We start from the raw sequence: 15400 nt of genomic DNA on the forward strand, positions 1-15400 counted from the left end.
ATGTGAGTGGTTCAAAAGAGCCAGGAAGCAGCTGACGTCTTCCCCAGCACAGGCAAGTCTCTAGCAGGATTTGAACTAGCATGGCCAGCTTCTGCACAACCACTCTGCAGCCCACCGCAATGGGACCATGCAACAAATAAGGAGTGGGTGTGGCTAGAAAGCAGTGCCTGCTGGTAACCTCTGGCTGGTGGACAAGATTTATATTAGCTGCAGCCAGGTGGTATGGATTAGAATAGCCCATAGGCTGCTGTAATCTAAAGCTGGGTGAATAACATGTTTTTCAGATCTCAGCAATTCCAAATAATTGGCGGGGAGTGGTGCATTTCAGGTTGAACCACAAAGATTTTTTACTGAGTTACTCTCAGTGAATAAAAAGCTCAGTAAAAAATTAGTTCCAGCTTGACCAAAATATTTTGTCTGACCTGAAATGAAATGTCTTGTTCTGATTTCAAGCATCTTTTTAAAAAAATAAAGGCATTTTCAAAACAAAAAGTCACTTTGAATCAAAAACTCAATGTTTCATTTTGAAAATGTGAAAACAAAACGTTTCAATTTCTTCAGATTTTTTACACCCAAACAATTTGGAAAATTCAACATGAATTCTCAAAACATTTTAATGTCACTGAATTTCCTTCCCCCCCCCAAAAAAAATAAAATTGGTTGACAAATTCCACCCCTCTACTCTACTCTTCAGTAAGACTGGGGTCTGTGTAGAACTGGCCAGGGAGCCATTACTGACTTCTCTGCCCAGGTGCTGCTGCAACTCTCAGTCAGCATTCTGAGTCTGTACCCCTGACTTCTAGTCACTTAAACATTTTCTCACATTGCTTCTTTACATCAAATCATTCACTGTATGTCTAATCTAAAGCTGCAGGAGTTTTCAGGGTAGAAAAATAAAATGATGTTATAATGGAAAGTAACACCCTCCAAAAAGAGTTTCGACTGGGGGAAATATAACTTACTAATTTCTTCATGGAGTTCACCTAAAAAGAGAGAGAAAGAAATCCACATAAATAATTAGACGCTTGTAATATTTTATCCGAGTGCATCCAGATTTAGGCCTGATCCTGCAAGCACTTATTCATGTGTAGTAGTCCCACTGAATTGCGTAAAGTTACATATTGGCTTAAGTCTTTGCAATATCTGGGTTCAATTGTTATTACATGGGATTTTTCTTTACTGCCTAAAACTTAGATGTTTCATTAGAAGAAAAATAAAACTTACTGATATTGTCAAGGTGTTTCCCTAAAATAAAACAAAAACAAATACAAATTATATCATTCATTTAATATTTTCATTTAAATTATTTAAGAACTTTAAGTGAATAAAAATTTCAAGGATTTTTTTTTCATTTTTAAATTAATTCCCAGTATCAAGATCATCAGTACTAACATTTTCTTTCGTGTTGCATTACCCTTATGGATTCACTACACATACAGATCAATCCTTTCAAAGGTTGACAGCTCTGAATTATTTGTAGGATTCAGGCCAATCCTGCTTCACAGACCCTAATCTCCTCTTGGCTTCACTGGTAATCGAGAGTGCAAAGACAGCAGGATCAAATCCTAAAATGCGAATAGTTTGTTGATATGACTTGAGCCTTCAATATTTATTTGCTTTTCTAGCTAGGGAGGGTGTGAAATCTCCATCACTGGAGGTTTTTAAGAACAGGTCAGACAAACACTGTCAGGGACGGTCTAGGTATGCTTCACCTACATGTACCAAGGCAGGATGGGGGGAAATGGCAGGACTAGAAGACCTCTTGAGGTCCCTTCCAGTTCTGCATTTCTACAATTCTCTGGGTCTTTATCAGTGCTGTTGCTTTTACTATAAAGATTGATGGCAGTATTTTCCTAGCTCTGTTCCCACTGAAGTTAGTGGGAGTTTCACCACTGACTTCAGTAAGAGCAAATTTAGGCCAGTCCCAGGTGCTTTTGATAATGCCAATCTAATAGGTTTAGACTGTCCCTTGTATGCCACAACTCAATTACGTTATGGCCCAATTCAGGAAAGCACTTACATAAGAACATAAGAACGGCCGTACTGGGTCAGACCAAAGGTCCATCTAGCCCAGTATCCTGTCTACCGACAGTGGCCAATGCCAGGTGTCCCAGAGGGAGTGAACCTAACAGGAAATGATCAAGTGATCTCTCTCCTCCCATCCATCTCCATCCTCTGACGAACAGAGGCTAGGGACACCATTCCTTACCCATCCTGGCTAATAGCCATTAATGGACTTAACCTCTATGAATTTATCCAGTTCTCTCTTAAACCCTGTTATAGTCCTAGCCTTCACAACCTCCTCAGGTAAGGAGTTCCACAGGTTGACTGTGCGCTGCATGAAGAAGAACTTCCTTTTATTTGTTTTAAACCTGTTGCCTATTAATTTCATTTGGTGAACCCTAGTCCTTGTATTATAGGAATAAGTAAATAACTTTTCCTTATCCACTTTCTCCACATCACTCATGATTTTATATAACTCTATCATATCCCCCCTTAGTCTCCTCTTTTCCAAGCTGAAGAGTCCTAGCCTCTTTAATCTTTCCTCATATGGGACCCTCGCCAAACCCCTAATCATTTTAGTTGCCCTTTTCTGAACCTTTTCTAGCGCTAGAATATCTTTTTTGAGATGAGGTGACCACATCTGTACACAGTATTTGAGATGTGGGCGTACCATGGATTTATATAAGGGCAATAATATATTCTCAGTCTTATTCTCTATCCCCTTTTTAATGATTCCTAACATCCTGTTTGCTTTTTTGACCACCTCCGCACACTGCGTGGACATCCTCAGAGAACTGTCCACGATGACTCCAAGATCTTTTTCCTGACTCGTTGTAGCTAAATTAGCCCCCATCATATTGTATGTATAGTTGGGGTTATTTTTTCCAATGTGCATTACTTTACATTTATCCACATTAAATTTCATTTGCCACTTTGTTGCCCAATCACTTAGTTTTGTGAGATCTTTTGGAAGTTCTTCACAGTCTGCTTTGGTCTTAACTGTCTTGAGCAGTTTGGTAAGCTTAAACACACTTCAGCATGTGTTACAAGACTAAAGTTAAACACTTGCTTAGGTGCTATGCTGAATTGGGGCCCCGGCCTATAATCACTTGGATGCTACAGCGAACAATAAAACAGCATCAGAGTTTCTGTTGGAAACTTTATTTCTGTCCCCTTTCATGTTTCTTCCATTGCCTTTTGGTGACCTTAGTGCATAGTGAACCTTGGGGAGGGAGGGGGACTGCGCTGGAGAACAGAGTTAAAATCCTTAATGTGAGATGACTATTTACAGAAGGGAAAATGAGGAAAAAGCTAACTTACCCATTTCTGCCTGCAATCTCCCTACGGAAAGAAGAAAAAGCAAAACAGATACAAATTGCTATAATGCCCTGCTCCTGTCCAGGTGCCTACAGATACAGTTTTCATTATAAGCACAAAATTATTCACGCGTATTATTGTATATGTTTCCCCTAAGCTTACATGTCAGAAATGTGTTAGATATGCCCAATTTTGCAAATCTTTATGCACAGGAAGAGTATTATTCACATGTGTAATCCTGTGTAGGGTCGGGCTCTTAACATTATTTTAAAAGCATTACTATTTTGATGGGTGGAATATGTTTTTGTCTACTCACTTGTTACTGAATTTTTTTCCATTTTTTTGTGCATTCCAAACTCCTAACAACTACTCTGGGAGTTATACATGTGGAAAGAATGAAAAACTAGACCTTAAAATCACTCATACTTTACTAACAATTTGAGGATATGGCTTGTTTTTCTATTTTTCTTGTTAACAGAATAAGAGCTGTTAGCAGCTGTGTAACTCAGTGAATTGTTGACTTTTCTGATCAGTGGCCAAACTGACCATCGCCCCCCCCCACCCAACGTTTGTTGTTTCAGTTTGTTTTTTCCTTCACAAAATGAGGAATGAAAAAAACAAAACAGTTTGGTTGAACAAACTGTTTTGAATATCAATTTGAATGGCTATTTTGAAACAAAATATCAATTCAGATTGACACTTTTGAAATGAAACATTGATTTGAATTCACTTTTTTTAAACAAACCATTTTACCATTTCTGAATTCTTAAGTGTTTTCCATTGAAATTATTCAGTGAATTCAGCCCAAATTTGCAAATAGTTTCAGGGACCTGAAAAACATGTTTCAGTGAATTTACACTCCCCCCCCCAAAAAAAGAAAAGAAAAGAAAAGAACCCCCCCCAGCCCAGCTGTACACCTTATGCCGAAGATTACAACTTGGGCAACACATTCCAGCATTTTTATAACAATAATTAATAATGATGTGGCTGAGGCAGAAGACTGGATTTTCTGCTACTCTGTGGGCCCCTTTGATGTCTAGACTAAGGCCTGGTCTACACTAGGACTTTAATTCGAATTTAGCAGCGTTAATTCGAACTAACCGCTCAACCGTCCACACCAGGAAGCCATTTAATTCGAACTAGAGGGCTCTTTAGTTCGAATTTGGTACTCCACCTCGACAGGTGGAGTAGCGCTAAATTCGACATGGCTAGCTCGAATTAGGCTAGGTGTGGATGCTAATCGAACTTAGTAGCTCCAGGAGCTATCCCACAGTGCACCACTGTGTTGACGCTCTGGACAGCAGTCCGAGCTTGGATTCTCTGACCAGCCACACAGGAAATGACCCGGGAAAATTTGAATTCATTTTCCTGTCTGGGCACTTTGAATCTGACGTCCTGGCTGGACATCGGGGCGAGCTCCGCGGCACCTGCAACGATGCAGAGCTCTCCAGCAGAGGAGTCCGGCCAATCCAAGAATAGAAAGAGGTCCCCAGCATGGACAGTCCGGGAAGTCCTGGATCTGATCGCTGTGTGGGGCGAGGAGTCTGTGCTCTCGGAGCTGCGCTCCAACAAGCGGAATGCAAAGACCTTCGAGAAGGTCTCTAAAGCAATGATAGAGAAAGGATACAGCCGGGATGCGATGCAGTGCCGCGTGAAAGTCAAGGACCTGAGACAAGGTTACCAAAAAGTCAGAGCGGCAAACGGACGCTCCGGAGCACAGCCCCAGACATGCCGCTTCTACGAGGCACTGCATGCCATTCTCGGTGGGTCTGCCACCACTGCCCCACCAGTGACCGTGGACTCTGAGGATGGCATAGTGTACCTGGACAGTTCCTCGGCGATGTTCGCCAATGGGGAAGATGAGGAAGGGTTTGTGGAGGACGGCGCAGGCGACAGCGAACACAATACCGCTTGCCCTGACAGTCAGGATCTCTTCATCACCCTCACAGAGATCCCCTACCAACCCTCCCCGCCCGTTAACCCGGACTCAGAATCAGGGGAAGGATCAGGCGGTAAGTGCTATAAACATGGAAACTTTTATTTTTTAAAAAACGGGTATAGAAAAAATAGAAATACTATATACAAAATTTTACATGTCAAACTATATAAATAGTAGGTCCACACATATAGGGATTGAACAATAATCCTCTTGGGACAGTTCAAGAAAGCTCTCAGAGAGCAGCTCGAAAAGCCTCCGCAGGAGGTTCCTGGGGAGAGGTGCCTTATTCTGTGCTCCATGGAAGCACACTCTTCCGCGCCAGGACATCCTAATGTAGAGAGGAATCATCGCCTCCACCAGCATTGCTGCATATGGTCCTGGTCTGTGCAGGGCTTCCAGTAGCATCCGCTCTCTCTGACTGCGAGTGACCCGCCTCAGGGTGATGTCGTTCTGGACAGGCTGCATCTAAGTCGGGCAATTAGTGTATTGTTACTATTGTTAACGGTTTACAATTAGGTTGCATAACAACGACCCTCGCTTAACAGCCACGTGCTGGAGGCCACAGAGAACAAGCAGACATTGATCTTTCCCGTGCACTGGCGGGAGGGGCTGGAAAAGGCTCAGCCTTTCTGCTTTCCAGATTGCCTTTAGCAGGAGAGCACAGCTATCCACTAACTGATAAGCATGATCTACTTTAAGGCTTACCAGGACTGTCTGCAAGACGGATTATGCTGTCTCTCCCCGCTTGTCCGCTCTCCTGTGCAATGGCACCGCCAATCAGAGCGTATTCCGAAATCTCGAACTTTTCCTGAGATCTCGTGAGACTTGGTGCCCTGTATGGTCTTGTTCAGAGAAACTGACTAGACTGTGTTCACTGTTCGCAAACATGTATCTGTTCAAGGAAATCATTTACTGTTTCCCATCACACAGCTTCTGCTCTTTCCCGGACTGCCCCGGCATCCCCCTCGCAGAGGCTGGCTCAGATTAGGCGGCGAAAGAAAAAGACTCGGGAAGAGATTTTCGCGGAACTGATGGCCTGCTCCAGAGCCGAGGCGGCAGAGCAGAGACAGTGGAGGGAGAGCCTATGTCAACAGCATCGCACACACATCGAACGGGAGGATAGGTGGCGGCAGGAAGACCATCAGGCGACTCAAACACTGCTTGGGCTAATGAGGGAGCAAACGGACACGCTCCGGCGCCTTGTTGATGTTCTGCAGGACCGCAGGCAGGAGGAGAGAGCCCCCCTGCACTGTATCTGCAACCACCCTCCAACGCCAAGAAGTCCTGTCCCCCCCTCACCGAAAATTACAAGACGGAGGGGCGGTAGGGGCCGTGAGAACTGTCACTGCACCACAGCTGAGCGCTAATGTTCCACACACCTCTGACGCTATAACTGTTTAGAAGCGCTTCCCTTACAGGATCACCCAGTCCCAAATCCAAGTTTCATCACCCCACTATGTAGTAGATTAATAAAAGCTGTTTGCTGTTGTTCACTCTTTCCGTCACTAATTTCTTTTCTGAATCCTGTGTATGTGGGGGGGGGCAGGGGATTTATAATTGCACGGGATAGCCTACATTAGCAGGGTACAGACTATCGGGGGCAGGATCAACTGCAGGGCACACACAGACTGCATTCAGTAGTCACCAGGGTCCCTCTGTGTGGTGTATGCTGCCCCGGGTCATTCTGTGATGTGTACGCTTGTCCACGGTCCTAGCGCCTGCCACCCCCTAATGTTAAGGCATGCTGCCCTTACCATGCACTTCCACCGTAGGCGCGATCCTCTCCGCTGCCCTGAGCCCCAACAAGAGCCCTCATCCACGGACAGATACTCACCCTTCCCCCACACCCCTCACCCCTTCCTACGCCCAAACCCACAGCCCAGAGCCTGCATCCAAATCCCTATGCAAAGACGGCACCACTCACCCCTTCCTGCAAACCCACCCCTACATGCACAACCACTTGAAACCGTCCCCCACCCCAGAGACCTATGTAGGAGCAGGAGGCTGTCCGTCCTGTATTGTACAAGCGGTCTGTACATCAGTGCACACCGTACCCAGCACAGTATGCGTCCATGTTTCAAACCCTGAACAGAAATGCAAAGTAAAGGAAAGATTTATTAAAAATAACTGTTCCATTTAATTTGTTTAAAAACGTGTTTTGGAAGTGGGGGAAACTTGGAGAACGGGGTATGTAACCGCAGATCTCACTCAACACATAGAGACACAGGCCCAGGATCAGCTTCTCTTAAAATCAAGTGTAGAGTCATAGGTTACCCTGCTCTCCGAGGAAACTTGCTTTCAAAGCCTCACGGATACACAGCGCTTCCCGCTGGGATAGTTTTTCGGCACGGGTGTCTGGCTGAGCGTAAACAGCAGCCAGGCGATTTGCCTCAACCTCCCATCCGGCCAAAAAGGTCTCGCCCTTGCTCTCACAGACATTGTGGAGCACACAGCAAGCAGCAATAACTACAGGGATATTCTTTTCGCTGATGTCCGAGCGAGTCAGTAAGCTCCACCACCTCCCCTTAAGACGTCCGAAAGCACACTCCACCACCATTCTGCACTTGCTCAGCCGGTAGTTGAAGAGTTCCTTCTCACTGTCCAAGGCGCCTGTATAGGGTTTCATGAGCCAGGGCATTAGCGGGTAGGCTGGGTCCCCGAGGATCACTGTAGGCATCTGCACATCCCCAACTGTTATTTTGTGGTCCGGGAAGAAAGTTCCTGCCTGGAGGCGTCTAAACAGACCAGAGTTCCTGAACACACGCGCGTCATGAACCTTGCCCGCCCACCCGACGAAGATGTTGGTAAAACGTCCCCTATGGTCCACCAGTGCTTGCAGCACCATAGAAAAGTAGCCCTTTCGGTTAATGTACTCGCTGGCCTGGTGGGCTGGTGCCAGGATAGGGATGTGAGTCCCATCTATAGCCCCACCGCAGTTTAGGAATCCCATCGCGGCGAAGCCATCTATGACGACCTGGATGTTTCCCAGAGTCACTACCTTTGAGAGCAGTTGCTCAACGATTGCGTGGGATACTTGCATCACAGCAACCCCCACGGTAGATTTGCCCACGCCAAAGTGGTTCGCTACTGACCGGTAGCTGTCTGGCGTTGCAAGTTTCCAGAGGGCTATGGCCACTCGCTTCTGCACAGTCAGGGCTGCTCGCATCCGGGTGTCCTGGCGCTTCAGGGCAGGGGCCAGCAAGTCACAGAGTTCAAGGAAAGTGCCCTTACGCATCCTGAAGTTTCGCAGCCACTGTGATTCATCCCAGACCTGCAGCACTATGCGGTCCCACCAGTCCGTGCTGGTTTCCCGGGCCCAGAATCGCCGTTCCACACCATGAACTTGACCCATTGCCACCATGATCTCCACGGCGCGGCGTACCCTGCTTTGTGAGAGGTCTGCGCCACTCTGTGACTTCCTGTCCTCACCGCGCTGCCGGAGCCTCCTCGCCCGATTTCTCAGCAGCTGACTGTGGAAGAGGTGGACGATAAGGTGCGAGGAGTTGACAACGGCCATAAGTGCAGCGATGATCGCAGCGGGCTCCATGCTCGCAGTGCTGTGGCGTACGCGCTGTAACTGACAAGAGAACAGATTTCCCGCCTGCGCTTTCAGGGAGAGAGGGCGGGAGTGACGGTTCAATAATGACAGTTACCCAAAACCACCCTCGGCACATTTTTTCCCCCAGCAGGCATTGGGGGCTCTACCCAGCATTCCAATGGGAAGCGGGGAGTGCGGGAACTGTGGGATAGCTTCCCACAGTGCACCGCTTCCAAAGTCGACGCTGGCCCCGTGAATGTGGACTCAGAAATTCGAATTAGTGTATTTAGTATGGATACACAAATTCGACTTCATAAGGTCGAATCCACAAATTCGAACTAAGTTGATTCGAAATAGTCTTGTAGTGTAGACAAGGCCTAAAAAGCAATTGGATCTCCCAAGCCGAAGGCTTCCCTGGTGTGATGGAGTCCCTAGCAGGCCCGGACCTGGTGTACTCAACTTCTCAACATTTTGCTAGGTGCTGTGATCCGAGCTTGGATTTTCCAGGTTTGAAGGGACCCAAGTTTCATTGACATTCAGTGGCAAGTGAGTGCCTAACTGCCTTAGGTGCTTTTGAAAATCCCAGACTTTAAATGTATTCACAGATCCTGGGGTGTCCTGTCATATCCCTACAGGTGAATTAAGCCTACACAGCTCACTAGGGCTTTGTCTACACTACGCAGCTTTTAGCGACATGACTGTCGGCAAAGCCCTGTCACTAAAAGTTGGGCAGCGTAGCTGCTGTTTGGTAGCTCTTTGGCTGACAAAATATTTCCACTCCCAAGGAGCAGTGTTCGCTCTCTCCTGCCAACAACGTGCTGTTCACACTGGCGCTTGTTGTGGCAAAACGTTTGTCTTTCGGGGGGGGAGAGGGTTAACACCTCTGAACGACAACAGTTTTGTTGTTCAGTCGCCAGAGTAGACACAGCCTAGCATGCAACTCCACACAAACCATTGCATCAGAGGAGGTCATAACTTACTAATTTCTTCTTGGAGTTCACCTTGAAAACAAAGGGAAAGAACTAGATAAGTAAATGAAAGCCTATCCCGAGCTTTGTTTCATTGCATATGGCTCTCAAGCTCAGCGTTCATAAGCCCTCTAATTGATTACTTTGACCCCAATGCCTAACGGGCAGTTTACTGTAACCCCGCTGAGCGCCACGACTTCAACGGGACAACACCTTGAGAAGGAAGCTCAGTGTGTGCCTAAGTCTCTGTAGCCTGGGCACCGGAATTACTGTTGATGTCCAGGGGACAATGCACAGCAGTGCAGATCGGTGTCTGCAGGGTCAGGGCCTCTGGTCATATTTTCTTTGTAGAACAGGAAGAGCAGATCTACACCACAGGCGCCTGTTGGCATAGCTAGGTCAGCCAGGAGCAGGGGAGACGGAGGTGCCGACTTCCCAAATTCCCTGGGTTGCTGGACCCCTGCTCTGCCCCAGGCTCGCCCCCCCGCCCCAAATCCCCACTCCTGCCCTGCCTCGTCCCACCCCCACCCCACCCCATCTTTCCCACCCCATCCTGCCCCCTCCCCCGCCTCTTCCTGTCTCTGCTCCACTCCCCGCCCCAGCACCTCCTGCATGCCACTGAACAGCTGATTGCAGCACGTGGGAGGCACTGGGGGGAAGGGGAGGAGCTGACTGGCAGAGCTGCCGGTGGGTGCTGAGCACCCACTGGTTTTTTCCACGGGTGCTCCAGCCCCGGAGCACCCATGGAGTTGGCAGCTGTGTGGGGAGGTGGGGGCGGTAAGTGACTCCTACATTTGGGGAGGCTAAGCCTGAGCACTGGAAGCTCCCTACAAGTGGGGGGGCCACCGGTGCCTGGACTGTGGCCACGATCCCTGCCCCACCTGAGGCCAGCCCTGCTCAGCCTCCTCCCCCTGAGACCCTGCCTATACCCCACCCCCCACTCCACCCCAACCCCGATCCTGCTCGGCCCCCTCCCCCAAGGGGTCCCACCACCCACACCGCTCCGCCTGAGGGGCTCTGCCACCCGTGCCGCTGCTCCCTCCCCCAAGGGCCCCCGTCCTGTCACCAGTGCCTCTGTCTCTCTGGGGGAGAAGAGTCACAAGACGGTGGTGGGGAAACAGGGGAAAGGGGAGGAGAAGGGGCAGAGACATGTGAGAGGCAGGTGTGCGGGGTGCAGGGGAAAGGGGTGCAGAAGTGTGGGGGTGCCGGGGAAGGGACAGAGAAGCATGAGAGGCAGGTGGGGGCCGTGGGGGAAGTGGTGAAGAGTTAGGGTTATCATGAGTCTAGGCTAGTGTTGGTGTCACTAGGCATGACTCTAGGTAACTCAGGAGGGTGGAAAACCATAAGTGTCAATAAAGCCTTCTGTAGTAGGCCTGAATGAACTAAAGTCACTCCATGTCTGACCAAAGCGCTTCCATGTTTATGTTTGAACTTTAATCAACCTAGCAGGCCAGTAACCGAGAATGGAATGTACAACAGCTAGCTCAACCGTGGTACTGCCAGGAGATAATGATGAGGCCTGCTTACACCTGGCTAAGGCGGGGGGGGGGGGGGGCAGAATAACGGATCCAGGAAAGTAAAACAAGATAACAGTTGAAGAAAAAGTCACTAACAAGATAAATTGTTTGCTGCCAAGAATGATTTAACCTGCTTAGTGTAATTGCTACTTTATAATGTATTTGCTACATGGGAATAGACGGGAGGGGTAGAGGGGGATGAGGAGTGTGGGGGTAATGGGAATGCTTAGCTGAAGTTATGTATAAAGAGAGAAAAACCGCTTGTATCTGTGTGCAGGATTTGAGAATGCTTTTTCTCCCTGGCACCTTTTTGAGCTCAAATAAACTTGGTTTGCTTCTCCACCCTGGTGTGTTAATTAGTGCGGCGCACACTGGGCAACGAACCCCCACTGTTGCTGTCCTCGGCCCTCTGTGCCGGCAACACTAGTTAGTGCTGCTTTAACCCCCAGCTCCTGGAAGCATGTGACTAGCTGAGATTCTTGCCTGTCAGTTTCTAAAATAAGGAAGTTTCTAGCCCTGGTGGCTGAAGTGAAAATCTTGAAATTGTTCCCCAAGCTTCAGATTTACGAGCTTTAAAACAGGCTAGCTCAGTGGTTTGAGCATTGGCCTGCTAAACCCAGGAGTATGAGTTCAGCCCTTGAGAGGGCCATTTAGGGAACTGGGGCAAAAATCTGTCTGGGGATTGGTCCTGCTTTGAGCAGGGGGTTGGACTAGATACCTCCTGAGGTCCCTTCCAACCCTGATACTCTATGAGAACAAACAAAACCTACATTTCCTTTATTTATTTATTTTGTTTGTGAGCTTTTGGGTGTCACTCTGGTTTCATTCTCAAGATTTTCTGCTAGACTAGATTTTATTTTAGTGAAAACTGCTCTTCTTATCCAAGCACGGCAGGCTGAGAGCTGGGGCTCTTAGAAAACAATTGGGATAAAATGGAAAGAGCTGGGGACAAGGCCAGTGTGGAAAGGCCGGCACTGCTGACTATCCAAGGTAGGTAGAAAGCCTCTGTCCTCATAGTATCTGAGCACTTACTTCACAACAGCTGTATGAGGCAGAGAAGGGCTGTTATCCCCTTTTTATACAGATGAAGACAGTGAGGCACAAAGCGAATAAGGATTTGCTTAAAGTCCACAGAAAAAGCTTGACAGAGCAAGGAACAGAACTTTCTCTCTTCTCTCACTACCACCTTAACTCCCCCACCCCGACAGTAGGCCAGACATATGCACGCTGGGGTGGAAATAGTGGACAAGAATTGATTACATGAAGTGAAAAACATGATTTTTCAGGCCTATTCTAAAATACACAGGATATCTCTGAATGCACATCACTGCCTCTACTCAGCAATCTGGAGAATTGGTCTGAAATCAACACTAGGAAATTCAGCAGAGACAAGTGCAACGTACAACACTTTGGAAGGAAAAATCAAACACACGTATACAAAATGGACAATAAACGGTAAAACAGTAGCACTGCTGAAGAGGATCTGGGAATTATCATGGATCGAAACCGGCATGTGAGCCAGCAATGCACTGCAGTTGCTAAAAAGGGCTAATAGCATCCTGGGGTGTGTTGGCCAGATTGTTATATAAGTCACTCGAGATAATTGTCCCAGTCCATATTGCACTAGCGAGGCCTCAGCTTTAGGAGAGAGCCACATAAATAAGAAGAAAACAAAGAAAGAAGAAGTGGGACCACTAAACAATGAGGATGGAATGGAGGTTAAGGATAATCTAGGCATGGCCCATTATCTAAACAAATACTTTGCCTCAGTCTTTAATGAGGCTAATGAGGAGCTTAGGGATAATGGTAGGATGACAAACGGGAATGAGGATATGGAGGTAGATATTACCATATCCGAGGTAGAAGCCAAACTCGAACAGCTTAATGGGACAAAATCGGAGGGCCCAGATAATCTTCATCCAAGAATATTAAAGGAACTGGCTCATGAAATTGCAAGCCCATTAGCAAGAATTTTTAATGAATCAGTAAACTCAGGGGTTATACCGTATGACTGGAGAATTGCTAACATAGTTCCTATTTTTAAGAAAGGGAAAAAAGGTGATCCGAGTAACTATAGGCCTGTTAGTTTGACATCTGTAGTATGTAAGGTCTTGGAAAAATTTTTGAAGGAGAAAATAGTTAAGGACATTGAGGTCAATGGTAATTGGGACAAAATACACCATGGTTTTACAAAAGGTAGATCGTGCCAAACCAATCTGATCTCCTTCTTTGAGAAGGTAACAGATTTTTTAGATAAAGGAAACGCAGTGGATCTAATTTACCTCGATTTCAGTAAGGCATTTGATACGGTTCCACATGGGGAATTATTAGTTAAATTGGAAAAGATGGGGATCAATATGAAAACTGAAAGGTGGATAAGGAACTGGTTAAAGGGGAGACTACAACGGGTCGTACTGAAAGGTGAACTGTCAGGCTGTAAGGAGGTTACTAGTGGAGTTCCTCAGGGATCGGTTTTGCGACCAATCTTATTTAATTTTTTTATTACTGACCTTGGCACAAAAAGTGGGAATGTGCTAATAAAGTTTGCGGATGACACAAAGCTGGGAGGTATTGCTAACACAGAGAAGGACCGGAATATCCTACAGGAAGATCTGGATGACCTTGTAAACTGGAGTATTAGTAATAGGATGAAATTTAATAGTGAAAAGTGCAAGGTCATGCATTTAGGGATTAATAAGAATTTTGGTTATAAATTGGGGACACATCAGTTGGAAGTAACAGAGGAGGAGGAGGACCTTGGAGGATGACTATGAGCCACCAATGTGATACGGCCGTTAAAAAAGCTAATGCAGTTTTAGGATGTATCAGGCGAGGTATTTCCAGCAAAGATAAGTAGGTATTAGTACCGTTATACAAGGCACTGGTGAGACCTCATCTGGAATACTGTGTGCAGTTCTGGTCTCCCATGTTTAAGAAGGATGAATTCAAACTGGAACAAATACAGAGAAGGGCTACTAGGATGATCCGAGGAATGGAAAACCTGTCTTATGAAAGGAGACTCAAAGAGCTTGGCTTGTTTAGCCTAACCAAAAGAAGGCTGAGGGGGGTGTGACGTTATGAGTATAATATAATATCTCATTGAAAGGTGACAGGGCCAGAAAGAGTTCTTTAACTCATAGACTGACCTGACCCATGGGTGAACCTTGAGGACTGGTTAGGAAGATATGTAAATGACTAGAGCTTTGAAATGCAAGTCTGCATTGTTAGAGGTAGAAGGGTAGATGTTTGCTCAGGTCTTGTGATGTCAGCAAACAAGTCTTGTCCATTGCTAGAGTTTTAATTTAAAGATCAAAAAAGGAATATTAACATTTATGATGATACTTGAGTGAAATAGTATTATTGTCTATGTGTCTCTTTGAAGGTTATGCTAACCTGTATCTAAACTGTTTAATGGATAAATTACTCTGTGCTAATTGCCAGGATGTTTGGGAGAAGGAGTTAAGCCTATAGTTTTCTCAGGCCGAAAGGCTGCTGAAAATGTATAAGAAGCCTGGGACACGATCCTTCTTCATCTCAGAGCTGCTTTGGGTTTCAAGAGGGAGAAACCTTAAGCCACAAGGATTGAGATCCCCAGTCATTGACTGGAGCCACCCTGAATATGGACATAGGACTGTAACCTATGGACTATTTCTAAAAGGACTTTTGGCAACTACAAGCTCACCTCTACTATGTATCTGAACCTCAAGAATTGAATTCAAGTCTGTCTGTGTATTGATCTTTTAACCAACACTCTCTCTCTTTTCTTTTTTAATAAATTTTAGCTTAGTTAATAAGAATTGGCTGTAGCGTGTATTTTGGATAAGATCTAAGTTATAATTGGACCTGGGTATGTGGCTGATCCTTTGGGATTGGAAGAACCTTTTCTTTTATATGATGAAGTAAGATTCTCAGGAATCATCATCATATCTGACAGGTGTGTCTGGACGGAGGCCTGAGGCTGGGCACTTTAAGGGAACTGCGTGGTTTGGACTTCTAAGTGACCAGTGAGGTACTAGAGAAGCTGTTTTGTGCTGGTTGGTAAATCTAAGTATTGAAATAACCACCAGCGTTTGGGGTTTGTCTGCCCCGTTTGGTTTGCAGTTCACCCTGATTGAGT

The 15400-nt window shown here is 46.3% G+C and overlaps 1 protein-coding gene across 3 annotated transcripts in view; it reads right to left on the reverse strand.

Moving 5' to 3' along the window:
• LOC123378711 (butyrophilin subfamily 1 member A1-like) overlaps positions 1-15400 on the reverse strand; it is a 272728-nt gene that overhangs the window by 14557 nt on the left and 242771 nt on the right. For 2 of the 3 annotated variants that reach the window (XM_045032821.1, XM_045032820.1), the window contains exons 1-3: positions 3325-3428; positions 1225-1245; positions 963-983 (exon numbers count right to left, since the gene is read on the reverse strand). In XM_045032821.1, coding sequence (XP_044888756.1) covers positions 963-983; positions 1225-1245; positions 3325-3328 — 46 coding nt within the window. In that variant the 5' untranslated portion in view covers positions 3329-3428. Of the gene's footprint in view, positions 1-962; positions 984-1224; positions 1246-3324; positions 3429-15400 lie in introns of those variants that run through there. The other variant, XR_006582718.1, reaches the window with a different exon arrangement.

Source organism: Mauremys mutica, chromosome 10, assembly GCF_020497125.1.
Source record: "Mauremys mutica isolate MM-2020 ecotype Southern chromosome 10, ASM2049712v1, whole genome shotgun sequence".
Classification (NCBI taxonomy): Eukaryota; Metazoa; Chordata; order Testudines; family Geoemydidae; genus Mauremys; species Mauremys mutica.